The following is a 24,688-nucleotide window of genomic DNA, read 5'->3' on the forward strand; positions in this document are numbered from 1 at the left end:
AGTGCTGGGTGGAATGTGTTTACTGACTGATGAACTGTTTTAAATCCTTACAGGAGTTGGTGTAAATTTCCGATTGTTGTCAATGGACCTAAGATATAGTTTGGGTGTTTCCAGTGTATTTCGTAAAAATTTTTTTCAACTGCAAACCGAGGCAAATTATGATGGTCCCATTTCGTTCCGATGCTAATACCCTTACAGTTCAGATTGTGAGGCACAATTCAGTCCAGTCCCTGTTGGAGTAAGTAAAAACAACTGCAATGGGGGTGTTCCACTGTTAGATTATGTGAAGATGTTTGTAACAAACTGTTTGAGATAGCATCATTAATAGTGGAAATGACAGTGGCCTGTAAACAATGAGTGAGATCTTTGCAGTTCTTAGTGTGGAAATTAGTGTGGGAAAGTTGTTGCTGGGCTTCTTTTGTATGAGGTCTTTACTCCAGACATCTACTGCTCCTTCTTTGTCAGCAGGTTTTATTACAATGTCATCTCGGTTTTGCATGTTCCTTAGTGCAATGTGTTGCTCTTTAGAAAAGTTATGCTGTTTCATAGGTTGGTTAAAATCTAGTTGTTCAATTTCTCTTTCACATTTGTTGATGAGAAAACCTAGTGCTTGAAATTCACCTGAAGGGGGAGTCCAGGTTGATTTTGTAAGCCTGATGGAAAAAATGGTTGCTCCATAATCTAGATTATTAGCAAATTGTGTTATTTTCTCTGTATCTAAATATGTGTGCTTGTGGGGACAGCAAAATGATTACCTGCCAGACATTGCATCTGGTTTTATTAAATGTTAGCTTGCGTAAGTTCAGGAGGTGTGTAGCAAGGGGGTTTCCAATTTCCTGTCAGTTGGTTCCTATTTACCATTTAAGCCCCGATCACTTGCAACTTTGCTGTCTAGCATTTCATTTTCTTTTTTGTAGCACACGCTTAGATGCCGTCTTTTCGTATTTCTCTGCTAATCTACACTTCGTTGCCCTTCACTGGAGGTCAATTCTTTGCACAGCGCTACCAAGATATTATCAGATATTTTCCTACCTGCTCCGGTGCTGTTTCTCATCATTCAGCTTTTCCATTCGGCCGGATGAGCTCCAGCGTTAGTCTTTCCTGCTCTTTTCAGCCTCCAGCCCAGCAACAGCACCGTCCAAACCGCAGCTTCATTTCTCATCTCGTCCGCGTCTTCATTAGACAAACTGGCCCTCCACTAAAATTTCTAAAGCTCCTTCAACAGACATCGACATTCCCTTCATCAGTGTTTGCCTTGCCATTGCTCCTCTATTTAATCCACCATAAAGATCTTTCAGCTGAACATTCCTTTACTCTTCGCTTGCAATCAAGTGCCCCTCCTCCGCTCCCAGAGCCAGCAAAATTACCGTTCCTTCATAGGATCCTGCCCCGAACTTCTATTGGCTACATTCAACGTTTTAGGGACCTGTTCATTCAGTTTCGTGCTCCGTTTCGCCGTGTGGCGGCTTGTGTTTTCGACTCATCACAACAAGATTCAACAACACTGCTGTTTTGCAACTTTTCCACCAGCTCTTCTCGGTTCGTGGCTACCATGGCAACGCCCTCATTGCGTGACTGCGGGGAGTGACAAGTAGCCATGGTGACCAGGCAGCTTAATCTGCACTGCAAGCTCTGTACCTCAGTACTGCAATTTTCTGGCTTGCTTGCTGCTGGGCTTTTACAACCTGCGAGGGCTTGTTCAACTCGTTGAATTGTGACATCTAAATACTGCGTTAACGTATTCATATACATGACTGACTGTCCTAAAACATGTAACGAAGATATTAAAATCTAAAAGAATATGCAATTGTTGTTCTACACCGACAAGGATTTTAATCACAATAACCAAATATTCTACCCAGCTTCACTCAAGCCAATGGTTAATTCTAATCATAACGGCTAGATGGCAGTGTAACACCACAAATACAGTCTCTAAGCTGGTTTGCTATCACTGTGAAGCTCACATGCTCCAGCTTTTCTACACATCCCGCAGTTTGTCGTCATTCCGAGGGATTTACAGGAGACCCCCTCCTCCTCAACATTTTGTAGCAAATGACATTCTCCAATTTCAACAGTTCCCCTCTTCAAGGACCTGGTCATGAAACATTCGAGTTCGCGCCCACGGCTATCCCCCCTAAGGTTCAACAATTGTTTAGAAAGGATCCTACACAAACGTGCTCAAGGCCAGGTTACCAGCTGTATTCATATATCATGACCTGTTTCACCCACCGACATCGCACTAACATGTGTCCACACGGAACCTGGTTCTCCCCCCCACAATGTATCAAAAGTCACAATTCCTGTCCATGTAACATTCCTACCCCGCTTAGACTGTTTAAGAAGCTCAGAACCGGTTAATTCAATAGGTGGTAGCCGGCGGTAGACTCTAGGCATTTATGACTAACTCCTCACAAAACAGTAAAAGTCGTCTAAGGCTCTGTTTGCGGCTATTGGGTGACTGTGATAAAGCGTAACCATCAGGGAGGCGGTTCCAGTCCTAGAAGACGAAGTCGGTTTAGGACACACCAGTGGTCGACCAGTTCGTGTTTATGACCCCCCCCCTGTTCAGCATTTCCGAGAGGATTTTACATGTGCTCTATAAGGGCAGACAATTAACAAATGGAACCCCTCCTCAACATGGTGAAGGGATAAAGTTTTAGACCAAAGTGATGCCAACCCTTCAGTGAAGATCCAAAAAAATTCGAACTCAGCGTCGATTTCTTTTTCGTTTGTTACTGGAACAGTTCGGAAGGCGGGTTTGCCGTCCTTAGCACCCGGGTCACGATTTCTAGAGGTAGTCATGAAGCAACCTTACTCAGCTGTTTGAGATGCTCAGTATCTACCATCATAGTAACGTCCTGCTTTCCTGCATCACGCATCCATTCCTGTGACTTATTCCTGTTCCCAGATTCATGTTTCCTCATCTGGCGCTGCTCCTCCAGTCCGACCAGCTTCATCAAAAGTCATCATTTCATCAACGCGAGCCGCTAGTCAGTCATGGAACCATGTCCTACGATTTATCAATGTTCCTGTCAATGTCCTCCTACCCCCAGTAGACAATAAACTGCTTCCGACCAATCAATAGGTTTTGCAGATGCTTCAGAGCAACATATTCTTCATCCTCTCTGGTTCTGTAGCTGTCTCAGATCTGCAATCTTCATCTCTGCCCAAAAGCAGCCCCATCTCTGGTTCCATCTAAATCTGCCTTAACACTGAAAGACCAATATCTACTGCATTCAGCAGATCCCTACTTTCTGCAGCAGACCACCGCACTCTACCGATGGTAGTCCTCCGTCTCTATTCCAGATCTCTGCTTCAGCAAATCTCTGTTCTCACAGCTGGGCCTCTGCACACTACTGACAGCACTCCATTGTTTTCTTCCTCAGATCTCTGCTCTGATCAGCAGATCCCGCCCTCTACTGTTAATTGTTCCTCACTACAGCAGATCTCCACTCCCTCTTCAAATCTGTTCACTACCGCAGCTGCAAAGTCACTCTAGTTTACTGTTGAAGTCTGCAGCTGCACTTTTCCAGAGCCAACAATGCTCCAGCCTTCCTCCAATACGCAGATCGTGGCAGTATTCCCACAATCAAGGCTAAAGCTAATCTCCATCTAATCAAAATACGGAGCACTTCTTCAGCAATCCTATTCCTCCCAAATGTTACAGCATTAATACTTGGTTTGAGATGTGGTACGAGACTGGAAATCTGTCTTGATTATGAGTTAAGGATTTTCACTATTAAGAGAATAACTGGCGTTGTGAAACCCAAATCTCTGAATGTGAGTTTACCTTTTCCATTTCAAGCAGACATGATAGTAGCAAATCGCTGATCGATCCTGTATTAACTAACACATAGAAAGGCGGCATCTCATCTTTGCCCTCATTTCTAGAACATGGGGCGCAAAGGAGCCGTGCTTCCCCAGTAGCCAATTCGTTCAGTCCAGCTGCCACCTTAGCCCTCAGTTCCAGCTCTTCTGCCTCTACTTTCGGTATCCAAGTTCAGTCAGTTGGTCCCATTTGATTCCACAACCCCCATCCAGAATCCTCAGCTTCTCCAGATGCTATTTAACTGAAACCTACTCTCCATAACCCCCTTCAATCTGCTCAGCATTACATGTCTGCAACCCTCCACCTTGTTCAAGCTCCTATTCTACAGCCTGCTCAGCGTCTTCAATCCTCTGCGCCCATATTCGAATAATCATAGCCCTTCAATCAAAACCTGGCTCTCATGGTCCGTGCTAGGGATTCTCTCCAACTCCCTCCAGTCTCTCCATATTCAGCATTCTGTCTGACCCTCTGTGGGATTCTTAAGAGCTTTCCCCCTGCCTCACCTTCCTGTCTGTCTATATCAAAATATATTCTCCATTTGCTAATTTCCACTCTTCTGAAAAGCCACTTCCCCCCCCACAATGATTTACCCATGGAGATCAGCTGCCTCTCGGCCACCTTCCATGCTTACTCCATCACTTGGCTGCGTACCTCAGGACGGATCAATTCAGCGCAGTCGGTCCACTCACACGTCAAGTATCAAGTTCCCTATCTCCCTTTTCAAGGTATCTCCACAGCAGGAACCCCCCCCCCCCACTCCCCTCCTCAGACCATCTGTTCATTGATTCCTCTCACTCCTATCATCACTCGCCTCGCCTTCGAGCAGACCTCCCTCCATTCCTCCACCCTTGCCCCCCAAGCAGGCCTCCTTCCTGTCCACCCTCGCCTCGTAAGTAGGCCTCCTTCCTCAACTCCACCCCCTCCTCCAGAGCAGGCCTCCCTCCTCGCCTCCTTGCATGGCTCCCTCCTCTCCACCCTCTCCTCCAAGCAGACCTCCCTCCTCTCCACCCTCGCCTCCTCGCAGGCCTCCCTCCTCTCCACCCTCTCCTCCAGAGCAGGCCTCCCCAAAAACCCATCCTCCGCTCGTACGCCTCCCCTTTCCTCCCCATCCTGATAACGAATGTGAGGGGAACACCCACCACCACCACCACCGCCACCACCACCACCATGCTAAAATATCCAATTCATGATTTCTGCTGTAATAAAGTCTGAAATTCAGAAATATACAGTCAAAATGTCTTGTAACGACTACACCAGTGATTGTGGTCTAAAAGTGGTCGGTTTTACACCCATGTAAGTTAACATAAGAAATATAAATACAAGTAATTTATCAGAGTGTCCCTTATAGTATTCAATATAAAGATGTTCCTAATGCACTGGCAGGCTCCATTTAGTTATGTTAGACCAGGGATTTTCTTATATTTTTCTGTTGCCACACCATTGTTAACAGATTTATGTCCTTGTTACTATTAGTATTGTTAGAAAGGTTTAAAATCAGTCACTGTAATGCTTTGTACTGTGTATGTAAAAAAAAATCATATTTTACACTGACATAATGGAAAATTAGTGAGTGTTCCCACTGATTGTATAATGCAGGAGCAGGATTGGATACAGTTAATGATTTAATGAATAACTTTAGCAATTTCTATTGCATTACTATTGAAGATTAACGCTAAATGTTTCATTGAGTTGGTTGAATTATCTTTTTAATACAGAAAGTGCATAAAGCTGTCAATCTGGAGGTTGAGTGGTGATTCCCTACGGTTTTAAAGCTGTGTGTGTGTGGGAGCATTACAATGCAAATCACTGAACAGTTTTGTGTCTTTCTCAAGCCTGACACCTTGCATTATTGTGGGTTATACGCAGGCACGACTTGATTACGAAACAAAACTGCAGTATCCTGAAAGTGAAAGTGTAGCAAATTGAAAGTGTAGCAAACCACAATAAAAATGGTATCAAAGCATTTTAACACAAACTAATGATAGTTAACTATTCATAGCATCATAACAGAAGAAGTAATATAAGTACCATGTAATGGGTAGTATAGTAATGTATTATTTTAAAAAAAACAATAACTGCATTTTATTATAATGTATAAACCTGTTCTCAATGTCATGCTTTGAAAACGATAGCGGATCTAAACTTTGCAACAACTAAAAATAGACCACAATCTTTTTAATTTAAAGTTAATAATAGAGGTTGTTACACAGGCAATTGATTTACCAGGAACCTATTTTAAAACAAAGGAATATATTAAACATGCATTCAATCTAATAATATGTTCAGAAAAGTCAAAACGAGCCATGCAGGATATCAAATAATTAAGCAGCAATACATCAAATTGCATAGTCAATATTACATTAAACAACGTTACGACAAACGAGACGTTAGACAACAATTTTTCAATGAACTAGCAATAATAACAGTTGAGCAATTGGTCAAAAACAACTATAGATTCCGATGCAAGGGATTCTCTTGTAATCGCTTAGCTTGAAAACTATAAGTTGCATACAATTCTGTTGAAAACTGTTTCATAGTTTATCATACACAAAACAAGAAATAAACACTTCTGATTGTATTCTTTAACACTGGAACTGCCACGGCAGTTATTTTGACGGTTTGAGGTTTTCAATTACTCTGCATGTCTATAAGTTAGACGGTTGTTCATTTATGACTTTTCCTATGCATCTGTTAAATACCCTGACGGAGTTTGAAAGGCAGGATCACGAAAATAAGGAAGTTATAATCCTGCCCAACTAGAATCACCAAAGCATTCATTTTGACTGCCTTTTACAATGCATGTTTTTATTTTGAATATAACCTGCAATAGTCTATATTATTTTTAAATTCAAATCTGTTGTTATCTCTACTGGACCTGGCAGCCATCAATTCTTTCAATTTGTAATAGAAATACACTGGGGAAAATATTTGTAGAGGAGATTTTATCTTGAAGCTAGCCACAGTGCTTCAGTAGAAAAATTTTGAACAGAAAACTGCAAAGCAGCAGGCTGCAGGCTGCAGCAGCTCAACCTGGAGTCTGTGCTGCACTGAGTGACACACACACAAGAGAAAATGTTACTTTCATTTTAAACTAAAAACTACTTTCGTTTTTACAGTTCTGTCTGTACATATACCTGTTTACGCACTAGTTACTTTTGAAATGTTTATTACAGTTTTTAATTTTTTGAAGTCGTACTTTATATGTGGTACATTTGAAAATAAACCCTTTTATGTTTGAATACAATGTTAAAGTTGTGCATATGTTTGATATGGTGTGCTTGAATAAAACTTTTGAGCTGTATCCAATAGTTTGTCTTTCATTTTAATATTGATCTTGTTTAAAATGTAACGTCATCATGACGGGTGGCGGTGGTTTTAGCTATGAGTATAACCACAGCTTTTCTAGTGTTAAAGGGGTTTTCAGAACAAAGGCAGGCCAGGGAGAGTATCTGATTTGATAGTCATATCAGGGCTTAGACAGTCTGAAGTGAAGTACCTTCATTAACTAGTGACAACACGTGTCCTCATTTGCATACTGAGTAAATTACCATGACTCATTGATGATAACCAGTGTATTCGAATTTGCAGACTTTCTGTGTAGAAGGAAAAGTAAACACAATGCAGTAAACGTGTTATTTTTAAAGAATGCATATAATTTTCAAGAAAGTAGAGGGCATGAATTATTCCAATGATGGACAAACAATACAACTGTAAGTAGTACACAGTACACCACAAGAAGCAGCCATTTCAGTCATTAAATAGACAAAAATGTGCTAAAATGAAAACAACAAGCAACAAGTCCTGAACCAGTCTTCTCCTAACCATGTGCTTCTCCTCTCTCTTTTCAGATTGCCTAATACAACAGGATCCAAAATAAAGGTCCACCAGCCAATAAATTATGAATGTTGAACAAGATGACATCGCACCCACAGCAGACAATGAGAGGTCCTAGGTGGAACAGGGCCTTGTCCGACCCCTTGCTTGTGCTGCTGTTGGCTCTTCAGCTGCTGGTAGTGGCTGGCCTGGTGAGAGCCCAGACCTGCCCTTCAGTGTGTTCCTGTAGCAACCAGTTCAGCAAAGTGATTTGCACCCGACGAGGACTCAGGGAAGTGCCCGATGGCATCTCCACCAACACCCGCTACCTGAATCTGCAAGAGAACCAGATCCAGATAATCAAAGTGGACAGCTTCAAGCACCTGCGCCACCTGGAGATCCTACAGCTCAGCAAGAACCACATCCGCAACATTGAGATTGGGGCCTTTAATGGGCTGGCCAGTCTCAACACCTTGGAGCTCTTTGATAATAGATTGACCACGATCCCCAATGGGGCTTTCGAATACCTCTCCAAGCTGAAGGAGCTGTGGTTGAGGAACAACCCCATTGAGAGCATCCCCTCTTATGCTTTTAATCGGGTGCCCTCCTTACGGAGACTTGACTTGGGAGAGCTCAAACGCCTCTCCTATATCTCCGAAGGGGCTTTTGAGGGCCTTTCGAACCTCAGGTACCTAAACCTGGGAATGTGCAACCTTAGAGAGATCCCCAACCTCACGCCTCTTGTCAAACTGGATGAGCTGGAGCTTTCAGGCAACCAGCTTTCCGTCATCCGACCAGGATCCTTCCAGGGGCTGACTCACCTGCAGAAGCTGTGGATGATGCATGCCCAGATTCAGGCCATTGAGAGGAACTCTTTTGATGACTTGCAGTCCTTGGTGGAGTTGAACCTAGCCCACAACAACTTGACCTTGCTCCCCCATGACCTCTTTACACCCCTCCACCATCTCGAAAGGGTCCACCTACATCACAATCCTTGGAACTGCAACTGCGACATCCTCTGGCTCAGCTGGTGGCTCAAGGAGATGGTGCCTGCCAACACTAGCTGCTGTGCCCGCTGCCACTCGCCCTCCAGCCTCAAGGGGCGCTATATTGGGGAGCTGGACCAGAATTACTTCACTTGCTATGCTCCTGTTATTGTAGAGCCCCCTGCTGATCTTAATGTGACTGAGGGCATGGCTGCAGAGCTAAAATGCCGGGCATCCACTGCCTTGACTTCAGTCAGTTGGATCACGCCCAATGGAACCATAATGACTCATGGGGCTTACAAGGTTCGGATCTCAGTCCTCAATGATGGTACATTAAACTTTACCAATGTTACTGCACAGGATACAGGAACTTATACATGTATGGTGAGCAATTCAGCCGGAAATACCACAGCCTCTGCCACGCTTAACGTTTCTGCAACCGAGAACAGCACTTTTAGCTACTTCACAACTGTTACGGTGGAAACCATTGAGCCCTCTCAAGATGAGGGTAGGACCACAGAGCAAAATACGAGTCCCACGCCCTCTAGTAGCTGGGAGGCCACCTACACCACAACCCCCCTTACCCCCCGGAGCACCAAGTCTACAGAGAAGACTTATACCATCCCTGTGACAGAAGGAAGCCTAAATGGACTGGATGAAGTGATGAAGACCACTAAGATTATCATTGGCTGCTTTGTGGCCATTACACTTATGGCTGCTGTCATGCTTATCATCTTCTACAAAATGCGCAAGCAGCACCACAGGCAGAACCACCATGCCCCCACAAGGACAATTGAGATTATCAACGTGGACGAAGAAATCACAGGAGGTCCACCTCTGGAAAGCCACCTGACCTTACCCCCACTGGAGCACGAACATCTCAACCACTACAACTCCTATAAGACTCCATATAACCACACAGGCAACACAATCAGTTCCATACACAGCTCGGCGCATGAACCTTTGTTAATGCGGGCAACCTCAAAAGACAATGTACAAGAGACCCAAATTTAATTTCTTTAATAATAAAAACCTGAACAATTCATAAAAAAGAAGGACATGCAAAGGTGAGACAGTTGATCAGTGACACCAAGAACTAGGCTATGTCTACTGTTTCAAAGTGTCTTTAAAAAACAAAGAGTTTATTTATTAAAACAAAAAAGATCTATTGTGATTAAAACAAGAAGAAATCATGTATTCTGCAAAAATCTTTTTTTTTTATGTTGCACTTGATTCCTTTTTTTTATTTCACCACTGGAAAATAGTGATTCATGGTTCGTGTAAATGTTTCAACTTACTCATTTAGAAGCATACCTCAGGTTTATGCATACTTTAAACATGTTTCATTAATATTTCTCAAATCCTATTATCAAGAGGTAATGCAATAACGTTACTATAACAAGAGAAAGAATATGTGCCAAAGGGAGTGTGCTGTCAAGTAGCTGCCTTCCTATTTTGGGGTCATGTCCAGTTGCTTGGGGAAGGAATGGGGATTATTTTGGGAAGTTAATGATAGAAGGTTTGAAATGATTTTAATAATTAAAGGGTTTGTATACTCTGAAATTTAGCATCAGATCCATCTTTCGTAAGTTTGCATCATATTAAATTAAACTTCATTTTTACATCATGTAATAAACCACCACAAAACTCAGGTATGAATTAACCTGCAGTTTCATTAGGTTTCCAGTATAAAATAGGAAAAACTTAGAACACCCCAATGTATAACTTCAATTTGGAGATTTGTGTACTGGAGTTTAACAATAGTATTTTATTTGTCATTCAACTTCTATTTTTTGCCTACCAAGTCTTCCGAACTCTCTGTTGGGCTGTTTGTTAAAATTTCAATTTTAAGTTACTTCTGCACAAAATGTCATGCTGGTAGATTGAAATTACTTCAGTGGGTTGACCGTCAACCCCGATTCCCATCTCATTCATGTGACCATCCTGCAAATTCCTCTTGAAATTGCCTGTCAACTGTGATTCCTTCATTCCCCTGCCTCCATCTATATATTTGAAAGGATGTTTTGATACTCTCTATCCTTAACTCCCCAGAATGGAGCTCAATAGACCATACTTTTAGGTTATCTAGCTCTAAGCTGCTCCATGCAGATATTAACCAACTATGAAGTAGACCAGAATGAAGGCCTCATTAGAAAGAATTAAACAACACAACATTCTTAATATGCATTAGAGAATCACATACTTTAAACATGAAACACTACATTCTGAGGTAAAACTATTGGTTACACTGTTTTAGCTTGAAGGCATTCATTACTTATAGTTGACTTACCTCATCCAAGGTGAACAAAGGGCAGTCATTATCTAGTAGAGAAAATTAGTATGTTAACAGCTGAACTTTAAAGGAACAGGTGTTAAGTAGTTCCTTGTAACAGAAATCAAGTAAGCATGACAGGATGCTAACTGTCTACACCAACAAAGGAAATGTGTCTAACTGGGGTCACAGGCCCAAGTCTTTATTTTTAGAAAAACACCAGGGTCTTTCAAGTGCAATTTGTAAAGAGCATTACACAATGCAATGTTCACGTTTTTGTGAAAGGAAAATCAAATGTTACAAAACTGCTAACAACCTTAGGCATACATTATATTCCTCCTTAAATGTAGTCAGTTCTCATTAAACTGAGTTTCAACTGACTCTCAGAAACATTTGTCTTGTGAGGAATTCTTGTTATGAGGAGTTTATGAGAACTAGCCATTCAGACAATTGTACATTGATAATGTACTATACTTTGATATTAATTCACATACAGCATCTATTTAACTGACACTTGCATGTATATGGACATAGAACTTAAAACTTTTACAAACAAATCTTAATCTTTTACATGCACAGTACAGGTACTGTATATTAAATAATACATAGTGTTGGCATTTTGATTCTATAAAGGATGCCTGGGTCACATATGCCTATGGTAGACAACTAAAACAGAAAACAGCTGTGCAAGGGGAAGGGCCAAGGTAAACTGTCAGATTATGTTTAAAACAGTGTGCACTCTCAAAACTATACTGCTCATACCCACTCCTTAATATAACAAGTATTAGAAAATTATATTATCTGTCTCCACTGAGAATATAATGTGCTATCAAACTAGTAAGAACATATTAAGGGTAGTCTGTTTTACTGGGAATTGAGAGTTTCTTTGTTATCAGTTAATAATAACAGTTTACATTTATACTCACAAAAAAATATTCAAATTGTGTTCAAAGACCTTGATAAATGAGGCCCCCAGGCGACGAATAGTTTTAAAGGGTAATGTTACAACAATAAAATAGGTGCAATACTAGATAATAGAAAGACTAGTGAAATATTTTATTTATGTAGCCTGTGGCCTAAAGCTTTAGGAGTAGATTTGAAACAGGTTTCCCCATTTTCTACAGCAAAGTGTAATCCCCTACAATGGCAGGGCCATCACAAACAGTACCTGGTACAGGGGTACCTGTCAATTGTACCGCTGCACTTCAGTTTGCTTTTAATATTGTTGCTGCTGTTGAAAGCAGAATACTTATTCCGATGAAATAAACATGTGTGAACAAACCACTCTGATTAATTAAGTCAAATTGTAAAAAAAACAAAACAAAAACAAAAAAAAAACTTTATATAAAATGCAATACTTGTGCCAATAAGTTATGCTTTTTACATAAATGCAAGGATGCAAGCTTTTAAAAACATTCCACAGTAAGAATTGCACTAACACCTGCATGCGAAATCTACCCTTATCCTTTAGGCTGCTTGGAATTCGTTATTTTAAAAAGTTTCAAAATACCAGTGGGGTAATGGTAAAAATACAAGTTTACCACTGTAAAACTGCAGTTTTCCAATGCTTTTCCCATAGTTACACAATGCATTGTCTATAGTTTACTGTGGTTTGCCATGCTTTTCCCATAGTTACACAATGCATTGTCCATAGTTTACTGTGGTTTGCCATGCTTTTTTTAATACCGTACCTCTTTGGGCTTTACAGTGCTTGTCCATGTATTACCATGCTTTTACATTGTTGTGATCCGTGAGGCTAAAAATAAGAATGATCATCCCTTAAAGGAGAATTAGGAAGATAGGAAGTAATTAGCCCTCTCCCCTGTCGATGCCTTCTTCACATCTGTCTTGAATCAGCTAATAGGTTTTGCTTCAGGAAGCAAATGGACATGCACTTCTGCCCCTTTTAATACTACTCTTCACATCCATACTGTTCATTACACCAGTGCTACTCTCAAGGTCACTGTGCCCACAGTATAAACCTCAGAGCCTTCGTGAGGTTTACTTCATGGTCGCCCAACAGTGGTTCGTAAGCATTTCAAGGCACTTCACATAGAGTTTACCACGCTTCTAAACCATTATCCTCAAACCATGTTTCCACCGCTGTATTTGATTTTCCATTGGAAAAGAGATTCCTTCACCTTCACAAGGGAAATGCAATTTCCTTTTTTGTAAAAATTCTGATCTTTTTTTTTTTTTTTTTTTTTATGGTGAATTTTAGTGATGAGATTTTGTTCTATTGTGTCTTCTTCTGTAAAAGCAAAAGAGCCCAATAAGAATGTTTTTTTTTGTTTTTTTTTTTTTTTTTTCACAGGGAATGTTGTATTAGCAGTAGATTTATATAAAAATAAAAATAATAATAATTTTTATTTTATTTTACATGTACCAACCTGTTTGAAAATAAAAATAAAAATACAATCTTGACTTTCATGTAAACATCTGTCCATGACCTTTGAAAAAGAATGATTCCTGAAACCAGAGTTTGTAGTTCATACACAAAATAAGGTTATAAATAAAATATTGTTGTTTTTTGTTTTGTTTTGTTTTGTTTGTTTTTTTACTGTTGATTCGTTACTGGTTATTTTATTACACCTACAGCTTTGGGCCAAGTCCAAATGAGAGAAGTGTTTGCTGATGTTAGCAATCAAACATGATTTCAATCCTCAAAAGCACTTCTGTTCATCCAACATCATGGCTAATTGAATGGATCTTCTCCTAGCGGCTGATGAGTTTATAATACTGACATCAGCATAAGACAAGTATTGACCTCTCCACTACAGAGCTTTCTCTTCTGTTGAATGGTAAGATGTTTGTCTTTGAACTGTATGGTTTGCTGTTTCCATCCAGCCCTTGCCTTTCCACTCAGTACAGGCTACAGGGATTCCTTACAGCACTCACAGAAGGACCTGTTTGGTTTTGCTGGTAGTTGAAAAAATGAACTTACTGTTTTACTTTTGAGTGGGGGGGGGGGGGGGGGGGGGGGGGTCTATCATAGCTGCAATAACTATAACACACAAGTATAGGCATTAGAAATATCAACAATGTAATACAAGTGTAGCTTTCATATACTTTATTGAAAACCCCACATATATCAGCAACTCTTTTAAATGTAAGGGTTTTTTTTGCTTATCCTTATAACATCCAAGTAATTCATTTTGCAGCAGGTCCATTTCTATTGGAGTCCCAAAGTGGCATAGAGACAAGTAGGGTCAAGGCTAGAACTGGGAAATGTGGACAAAAAAAAAACTGGGAGTTTGGGTCACTAGGTTTAACCTTCAACAGAACACCTTGTGGAAGATAATAATTGCAACAAATCACATCCTAGTGTTCTTTTGGAGGTTAAATATATGAAGAGGTTCATACCAAAACGCATATATCCATTTTCATTGTTTTTAGTCAATTGATATTTTTGTTATTTCATATACAAGCATGGCTGCTTTTTTCATTATTAATGCAATGTGAGTAAGAACAATAAAACAAACATACAAACATTTTAAATCTACCTCAAAAAGTAAACAAATAAAATAAAAATGAAGAAAATTTATTTTTTTATGCAAAATGCTACGTCCCAGTTCCGTCCTTTTTGCGCAGAATATACAGCATGTCAATTATTATCCAAACATCATCTTCAGAGCCAGTAGTGTAGACATGTTGAAGTCTGCACGATATATATATATATATATATATATATATATATATATATATATATATATATATATATATATATATATATATATATATATATATAAACAATGCATCAACAACAAGAAGGAATACAAATCAATCTATCTACCAGCTTGCCTAATACGTAACTATAGCAACACAGAGTAAATTCATGGTAATGAGCAACACGCTTCCTTTTCTGGTTACATATTGTGAGCAGGTGAAGAAGACAGTCATCCTGAGAAACTTTGTCTGCCTTCTCATAAAATGTATCATGAGATCCGACGGTGTGTGCTGGTGAGCATCGCAGAGGTTAGAGTTCTTATTGGCAGAATGAGTGCTGATCACTCGCAGGATTTTGCCCTTTCAGCATGGTGCTCTTGTTGTGAGCAACCTGGCATGGCTTACATTTTCTACTGACAGGCGATGTTACCACTGGCTCTGATATTTGATCAAATTTGTTCATTTGACTGATTTATTCAGCCCGGTCATGATCCAGCTTTCACTCTCTGAGATAATGTGCGTTGCCAGTTGTAATGCAAGTGTGATGCTGATTGGCCGATGGGATATATTGAGGTTTAATGATAACCGGAAATGTCAGATGTCGAGTTTTGAATTGAATGCTGTTTTTAGCATTTGGGTTACATGGCAGATATCGCAGAAAATGTGTAAGCTAAATGAAAAGGCTACCCTGCAGGAGTAAATTGACAGCTATAGTTGGAAATGTGTGAGATTGGTATGCAACTCTTCATGTATTAGTGTAAATTGTCTACATCTCCTTCATAAAACTGGTGTATTATTTTAAAGCAAGTCAGCTCCCACGCCATATAAAAAGGATCTGCCGGTCAGAGGAGAAAAGGCTATAGATACAATCCTTTAATCCTTTAGTCTGGGTAAACGGTTCTCTCGATAGAGTGGAAGTGTGACATGCAGTCGGACAGACAGCTTCCATACACCCTCAGATTAAAAGTGCTAACGACTAACATTAACCTCACAGCCCAAGTACAGTTCCCCTATAGCTTCCATACACCCTCAGATTAATAGTGCTAACGACTAGCATTAACCTCACAGCCCATGTACGGTTCCTCTATAGCTTCCATACACCCTCAGATTAAAAGTGCTAACGACTAGCATTAACCTCAGCCCATGTACAGTTTCTCTACAGCTCTAGGAAGGCTTCTGATTGTGGGACTTTAACATGGGTTATCTGATTTGTCTGATTCTTTTCTCAACTACCCATGTGTTCAGAATGTAGTCCTTACCAACATGACCCACTGTATGGTATGTCGGGCCATCTGCTCAGTGATATAGTTGTCAGGTCACAGACTCACATTTCAAAGAAACAGGAGGCAAAGGCAATGAGCAAACAACCAGGATTCTCCAAGCAACTAAGAAAAACTCTGACATTTCAATATTGGATCAACAGAAATCATCACTTAGGCTGCCACTACAAGCAGCATTGTAATGCACTTGTAGATGGTAGTATTAACCAATAGCAGTAGTAATGGCAATATGAGTTTTACTGACCGTTATATTCAAAAGAATAAGCAGTAGTTACACGAATCAAGAATTTGTATAGCTCTGCAAATTCTAAAACAAATTATGGCTGGAATGTAATTTTTAATAACGTGGGACTATTCATACCAAATAGCAAAACAAACAACTAACACAATTCTTTAAGTTTTTGCCATTTTTAGCATTTTTAGAATTACTTCATTGCAGTTTTATTTTATTTTGTATTATTATATCGTCCAAAAGTCGTAGTGGTTTGCACTGCTGCCTCACAGCACCAGGGTCCTAGGATTGAATCCAGCCTTGGGGGTCTGTCTGTGTGGAGTTTGCATGTTCTCCCCGTGTTCGTGTGGGTCTTCTCCGGGTACTCCACTTTCCTCCCACAGTCCAAAGACACGCTGTTCAGATTGGTCACTCTAAATTGCCCTCTGTGTGAGTGAGTGAGTATGTGTGTGGTGCCCTGTGATGGACTGGCGTCCCATCCAGGGTGTAGTCCCGCCTTGCACCCTGTGTCTGCTGAATTAGGTTCTGGCTTATCGCAATCCTGTGACGGATAAAGCAGTTATTGATAATGGATGGACCAATGGATATCATCCAAAAGTGCTGTGTCCAACAAATTTCAATTGTGACAAATCAGCGCATTGTTGTAGCTTTTAAATGCATTTGAATTAAACCAAACAAGCTTCATAAACGCAATGCTTACCGACCGTTTGTTTAAAATAGCCGAAGTAATCTTCAAACCGAACTGCTTATTGGCTGTTGGCAATATCAAGAAAGAATGCAAAGTACCGTGACAGAGATATTAAGAAAGCAGAACCAGGGAGGCAGGGACTTATAGAGTTAAGAAAGAAGCCATCAGTTGCAGGTTACTGTACATTTACCATTGTTTTTTTTTTTTTTTTTAAAAAGCTTTGTGTGGAGATGGCTTATAGCAAACTGCATAGCAACATTGTGTATTTGTAGCCTAATCAATCTTGTTTACATTTGCTTACTTTTAAAGCAAAACAAACGTGTTGTTTTTGTTCACTAACCTATTTATGGATGTTTAAATGCTTTTTCTATAGATGTTCACAAATCTGACTTTTTCACATATCCGCCTATACCCCAGTTCACAGGATGTTGGATATGCAATGTTGTACTGTACTACAAAATATCAGAACATCACCACAAGAACGTCTCAGTTTAAAACTGCTATAAATTACTATAGAAATTATCAGATGTAATAATATTTTGGAATGCTATTACTCTTTACTGTAACTACAGTTGATTATTTTTTTAAGGCTTTAAAAAAGCTTGATCAAACACTTAGTTATTAATGCTATTGCTAATAGCTGTCACAAAAATCAGAGTAGTATTAACATACTTTGCATGACGTTAAAAACCTGACTTCCAAGAATATGTCAGTTTAACATAGCTAAAAGACTATGCTTCAGCAAATCCACTTTTAAAATGCAGTGTAAGGTAGTGCTGATATTTTTAGCATCATTCTTACTGTTACTAAGATTAAACATCCACTAAGATTTTGAGCTGACTATGCATTTAAAAAATAGTCATTTACAGTGTCCAATTATATTATATTTCCTCCTCAATTTAGAATGTCCAATTAGATTCCCTCACTGCATCAATTCCAGACAACAGTGAGTATCTTCCAAATTCATAACCATAGCCTCTTAGTGAGCTATCAACCTCAAAGCCAGCCCTGCAGGTGTCCACTTGAACTCACCAGGCACCTGATCAGTAGGGTCTGCTGTTGCCTGATGATGCGAAACAGTCCCTACCAGTTTTGCCTTATTAATTTGTGGGAGAGCTGGAGCAAGCACTCCCTCTGAAATCCCAAGTGGAGACCATTGACTTTGCAGAGCAAGGATGTAAACCTGTGCTTTCCTGACTATACAATGTCCTCCACACCATGCACCCATGCTTTTACCATTTAGCACTCATGGACCCCAGATGTGTCTTTCCTATACACTGCCTTGCTGATACACTGTTTGGCTTCTTAACTAGGACCTGTCTACCCGATTAGATTTGTCATGTTCCCCTGGTATACCCTAGGTCCCTTGAAAGGCTAGGCTGTTTTTTAAACATTGTTGCGGATGGATACTTTCAAGACGATAATGCATTCATCCCCCATGCCAGAGTTGTGTTCAAATGATTTGTGGATCATCAACCACAATCCTCATTCAATCCAATTGAGCATGTGGGGTGAATTTGAATCCCCTGCCCGGAGCACCACTGAGCTGTTGTCAGGCATGTTTGTATTTCTTTTCCTGACTTGCCACTTCACTTGAACAGCATGGTTTGCTTATCTCACTCCAAGACCAATGTGCAGCGGCAGTTAAATTAAATAAAGGACACTGAATGAAAATGTGTTGAATTCACAGACTATACAACTTATAAATTGTATTATATTATATGGGTGATATGTACTGCAGTATTTTGCATCATTTTTTAAATTGCTAATCAGTCCATACCAAAGACACTGTGTATTGTCAGAAGGGGGGTCATCATATCATTATGTGCATGAAAGTAACAGAATTGGAATATACAGGGGGGAATCTTAAACCATTCGCTGTGTCTTCTTGGTCTGGTCACAAACTCCCTTACTGACAAAGAATATTTTTAGAAAGAGTCGTTAACTAACTGCTGGACAAGTGTTTTATCTCTACCTATCACTGAATGAATCATTTCATTAATGAGTAGTATTTTGCTGAGGGCAACTTCCAGACAATTCTAAGTACCTTGACACTAAGACGAGAGCCAGTTCTTTTCGTAAATCCAGCCTACAGTTGGCGAAATAGCTGACTGAATAGTGGACCAATGGAGAACAAGGGGCCGCGTCGGTAAAAGAACAACCAATGAAAGACACTTCACTTGGACTCAGGCACTGCCCAAAATAACCAAACTAATCAATCACAGGGTTGAAGAGAGAATCACAAAACCCGAGCTTATGCTGTGAGCAAGCTTCTGCTGCTAGCTGAGGTTTCTAGTGTGCTGCTGTGAACAAAGTTGCAGAGTCATGGGACCACACAAGCTCAAATTCACAGAAGGCAAGGAAGAACCAATGTTCTGAATAATGGCTAAAATCATCTTCTGAGGAAGGGCCCTGCCGTCTGTCCTACAAGAGACTGGATCAGTAACAGGATACTACATTAATCGGAAAGCGGCTCTTTGTTTCCACGTATCTGCACAAAACGAACTGAAGCAAAGCCATACAGAAGAATTCGCACAAGAACACACAAACGATATAACTTTTCAATTGCAACGCATTAGCTGAACTGAGTTACGTCTGATCAACGGAACTATTCCCAGTGGGAAAACTGCCAACAACAAAGATAATGTTGCAAGCCTTGGAGATCAACAAGCTGATCTTCATTTGAATTATTACTATTTGTATTGCGAGCCTATACAATACAATGCGTACAGCAAAGTGCTGTCTACATTGGAACTGCAGATCCCGAGAGCTGCAGTATTCATTGACACAGATTGACTTCTGTATATGGAAATTGTTAAGTATTCAACATGACTAACATTAAATACTTTATGACTCGAGAAAGGAACTGAAGCAAATGCCATTAAGTTAAGTGGAAACTTAACTTTAGAAATAGAATATAACTTCCTGTTTTAGAGTGTGTAAGAAATGTATTATGTTTGTTTGAAATGTGCAATTCAAAAGGAGTTGCCTTGTAAATGCAGAGAATTTCATCACTGCCCCATTTGAGTTAGTTTGAATATATAATCAACTGAGGTTGATAACATATTATTAGTTTGGTACATCACGTCTAAACTAAGTTAACATGGTAAAACTAATTTGCTAAATTAGGTACTGCAATGTTGGATTCTTTGCTGAATGGGAAGTTGAATTAATTTTCATGCATATTGACATGATCGATTACAACGAGAAACAGGTATTGAAAATACTAATGCAAAGTAGACACTTTGTGTGATAAGACATATTCAGCATTGTATATTAACCATGTATGCTAATGATGTTATGGTCATTGTAATCGTTTGACTATGGAATTAATGAACTGCATATTACTATTCACGCATATCTCTAACCAATAGACTTTCCTTTCTGTAATATTAGATTAGTTGTGGACTCCTTTTTCCCTTAAATAAATGATTGTTTTATATTTCTGACACATTGTGTGGATGTCAATTGTTGTCAAGGGAATCAGAGTTCTACATGATATCACAAAACTATTATGGTATGTCTCAGTTATTAACATTTGAACGTTCTTACAGTGCACCTAGAGACTAATTTATATACAAATCAATTGTATACCAAAGTCACTACAACTGGTTGTTCATTTTCTAAGGTCCACAATGGGTATGCTGTTTGAATAACGATGTTTTTATGCTGTCTCTTGTTATGTTTACAATCCACACTCTGTTCTGCATGTTTTATTTGTATTACTTTTCTGATTGGCATCACTATCTGCTACACACAAAACAATACCAGGAATGAAAGAGTCTGGTTTCTGAATACATGTATTACATAATGAAGTACAATCAGCTTCCAGTAGAGTAACAGTTCAGTAACAGAAGGTTATGGAGATTGTACATCAACAACTTCCTTCACGTCCTCTCTCTCTTGCACACTGAACAAGCAGCAAGAATGCTTGAATCTGCATTGTTGTGCTCAGAGTGTACAAAATACCCCTACAGTATAACGTTTACACATTGGCTTTACTGTCTGTAAATGTTAAAGTTTCACTTGTATATCAATATTGTATATTCCTGTAAATTGGCCTACATTGCATGCCAATTTTCTATTTCAAGCATAGTAGGGAAATCATGCTATGTATTTTGATATTCACTGTCAAAAAACAACAACAACAAAAAAAAATGAAATCAATGGGAAACTTCATGTAGAACTTTGTGTTTCTGTATTCTCGTTTTTTTTTTTTTTTTCTTATTACTGTTACTGTAGACATTATTGTTAACGTGGTCGCTTGGGGTTACCAAAGGGAACCATGGGGACAGTTAGACAAGTAGTTCTGCCAAAAATGACACTCAACTAATTTTATTAAACCCATTTAGCTCTACCATTAGTATATTGTCTCCTTTCTGACCAGTAAAATAATATTGTTGCTTGATAAAATATACTATATATTTTTTCTTGCTGTGTTTGGTATATACAATACATTACCTCAGAAAGTCCAGACAAGCAGTGTAAGTTCACTTTAATATTGGTCACGTAAAAACGTTACAAAGCTATGTAATTGTATTGTGCCGATTCTTCATTGCAATTCTCAGATTACCCCTGTAAAAATTGTGAGAAATATTGTAGTGACTGAATGGATTATCTTCCATCGAGACACCTTCCAGCACCTTGTGTCTCATGCTACATCATGTCAAAACTGTGATCAGAGCTAATGGTGGCCCAACCTAGCTAGGTGCAGGTTCCTAATGAAGTGACCACACAGTGTATATTCCTAGCCTTTCACTGCAGTGTAGCCTAGCTTGTTTGTTTCAACACAACAGAGGTTAATACTTTTACACTGCTTTCTTCTAGTGTCGACTGCTGTATTTATTTATGTATTTGTTATCTTATATCATACCTATCCACTTATGAACATTGTTGTTTTGGATACTTAACATTAAATAAACACTGTACAATGTAAATATATAAACTCTTACAGTAAAATGGGAATAATATATTATATAGTGTGGTTATTGTTGTAACATCTGGTACTTTTAACAATTTTTGTATTTTAATATACTTTTAATAATCATTTAATTGACCAGCATTTTGCTCATAACTGAACTAGTTCAATACATGTAATGGTTGCTATGGGGGGAATGGATGAAAGAGTCTTATTTCCAACCATGAGTGTGTCTGACTGCCTCTCCGTCTCTCTCTCTCTTCTCCTCCCCCTCTCCCTCTCTCTGTCTCACTCTCTGTCTCTCTTTCCTTACCTGAGGAATGTGCAAGAACATATCTATTGTTGGGTGGGGTTTTGGGTTACATGAGTTCCTTACAATGTTAAACTCGGCACAGTAGGAAAATGCAGGAGAAGGGTTCTGTATCAGGGCTAATTCATAAACTCTAGTAGTCATGAATTTATCTGTATAATTGTACCCGGATGTTAAAAATAAAGCCTGATTACTGTGATTTGTAAATTTGACTTCCAGGGTCTCAATAGATATTAAACAAATATTAGGCCTTGTTTTCTTACATTGTTCAGACTGTAGCTACCATATGTAAATTGTCTTTTTTAAAAGATTTTGATTTAGTTTAAAGTGACACTTATGTTGAATAATATATAATTTGAAACAGCGTTTTTTTTTAGTTTTTTTTTTAGATAAAGTAATGCACACTGTGTGCCACAGAAAATGTGTAATAGGCACCTCAAAGTAAGACCCCGGGGGCTCCTCTGCAGGGTGCAATGGTAAGACCCAGGGGGCTCCTCTGCAGGGTGCAATGGTAAGACCCAGGGGGCTCCTCTGCAGGGTGCAATGGTAAGACCCAGGGGGCTCCTCTGTAGGGTTCAATGGTAAGACCCAGGGGGCTCCTCTGCAGGGTGCAATGGTAAGACCCAGGGGGCTCCTCTGTAGGGTTCAATGGTAAGACCCAGGGGGCTCCTCTGCAGGGTGCAATGGTAAGACCCAGGGGGCTCGTTTGCAGAGTACAGATTAACTAAGAGCTGCTGGATACTTTTCATATTACTTATAATAAAGGAGCAAATGTGTTCAGTAAACTGATTTGGGGCTTAGGCTAGCTAATTTCCAAAGTTTCTGACAGGTGTTGGATCATTTGGGTATTTGATACATTCCAGATTTTGTGGTGTAAATTGAGGATACACCATGAACTTCCATGTTATACTGTAGCTATTCCATAAATAAGGAGAGCCCAATAATCCACCAATCCACCTAGGGATTTACAAACAGACCAAATGAATGTAAAAGTTCATAGGGGTTTACAGCTACCATGAATAACCTAACAAACATACTAAATGCATGTAAGAGTTCATATGGGTATACAGCTACCATGAATAACCTAACAAACAGACCAAATGCATATAAGAGTACATAGGGGTTTACAGCTACCACGAATAACCTAACAATGACAAAGAGGTTAATAATGTGCGGTACAGGTGATCAAAGAACAGACAGATAATTGTAATCCAGGTGAAAAAGGTTTGTTTATTTTTATTCCTTAAATCCCGTGCCTGACAGCGAAATAAACAGTAAATAATAATGCTGGTAAGTAATACAGCAGCGTGTATTACTTACATTTATAATCCCCGGGCTGGTCCCGAAATAATAGTCCCGTTATTGCATCCCCCACATTAAACACAAAACACATACACAAGCCTGTTTAGTGAGTGAATTACTGATTGTGGTACAATACAGTTTACAATGGTAAAAGTGAAGTGCTGTCCTGGGTTTGTTCTGGCCTCTGGCAAACATGTTAGCCATCTACTGATTACAAACAACAATAGACAGAACAAAAGAACACAAACACTCATGACTATTCATCACATAAATACATGTCCTTCCAGTTCACTTATTAATAACCACAAACGAAGGAACAGATACATTGCTTCGCCCCTTTTTTATACCATCACTCATGACCCCTTGGTAAATGATTTCAGCTGCTTTTTACGATCTGCAGCTGCCACATCATTTGCCCTCCAGGTCAATGAATTAGTGTCCTGAAGCTCTGTCTCTTTTCTAAATGACCGACTTCCTTTTAACCCTTGGAACAAAGTGTCAGGTCACGTAGTCAGATTATTCTGTTCCCGTTACTTAGCACCCTTGCAGGTCGAGAGGGAGATTTACCACCAAGAATCACTGTCTTTCTGTCACACTAACAAACAGACCAAATGCATATGAGTTTACTAATATGATTGTCGAACCGTTCTCATACATTTCTAGTAAAATAGTACAAGAGAAAAGATAGCTTTAACAATTGACTGCAGGGGTGCATCAAATGAGAAACTGCTTGGATTAGCAATGCAACATGTTGGTTTCCAAGCTGCCCACAGCCTTTGGATCAAATTGGATTTGCAATTTCTTCCCATTTTTTTTTTAAATGTTGGTTACTTACTAATTTCTCCTCATTTTTAAAAGCTCTCAATTTATTTCAGAGATTTTGTTTTATGATGTTGCTTGTCTGGAATTATAATAACAAGAACCAACTGGACTGACTGGTGTAGTGTCAAACATTTTAGCATTTTTATTTACTTTTATTTTGTGTAAGCACAATTATCTTTTGGGTCATACCATATTTTGCTTTCCACATTCATAAAAAGCCAAAAACACACACAACCCCTCTGGCATTTAAGTATGTTAATTAATCATAAAATGGAGGGTAAATGCTGTAATTTAAGTATGAAAATAGCTCATTATTAATAATAAAAAACAAACAAAAAACATGGGCTGAATATTAAAAAAAAAATGTATACTTCAGAGAATGTGTCGGTGTGCTTGTGCATCCAGTTTTTTGTTCTGAATATAGCTGTCTACTGTAGAACAAAGTACACAAATCTGTATAAATGCACAAAACATTTGTAAATCCCATTAATTGGGACTGACCATCCTTCTTTTTGGAAACATGCGGTAGTATTAAGTATGACCCCTTACACTGATATGAAGTCTGAAATA

The 24,688-nt window shown here is 39.3% G+C and overlaps 1 protein-coding gene across 3 annotated transcripts in view; it reads left to right on the plus strand.

The window, feature by feature from the left end:
- Positions 1-9,723, plus strand: part of LOC121294858 (leucine-rich repeat-containing protein 4C) — a 628,604-nt gene extending 618,881 nt beyond the window's left edge. For all 3 annotated transcript variants that reach the window (XM_041219001.1, XM_041219003.1, XM_041219002.1), the window contains one exon: positions 7,678-9,723. In XM_041219001.1, coding sequence (XP_041074935.1) covers positions 7,732-9,642 — 1,911 coding nt within the window. In that variant the 5' untranslated portion in view covers positions 7,678-7,731 and the 3' untranslated portion in view covers positions 9,643-9,723. The remainder of the gene's footprint in view (positions 1-7,677) is intronic.
- Positions 9,724-24,688: the final 14,965 nt, after the last annotated feature.

Source organism: Polyodon spathula, chromosome 19 (assembly GCF_017654505.1).
Source record: "Polyodon spathula isolate WHYD16114869_AA chromosome 19, ASM1765450v1, whole genome shotgun sequence".
NCBI classification, from domain to species: domain Eukaryota; kingdom Metazoa; phylum Chordata; class Actinopteri; order Acipenseriformes; family Polyodontidae; genus Polyodon; species Polyodon spathula.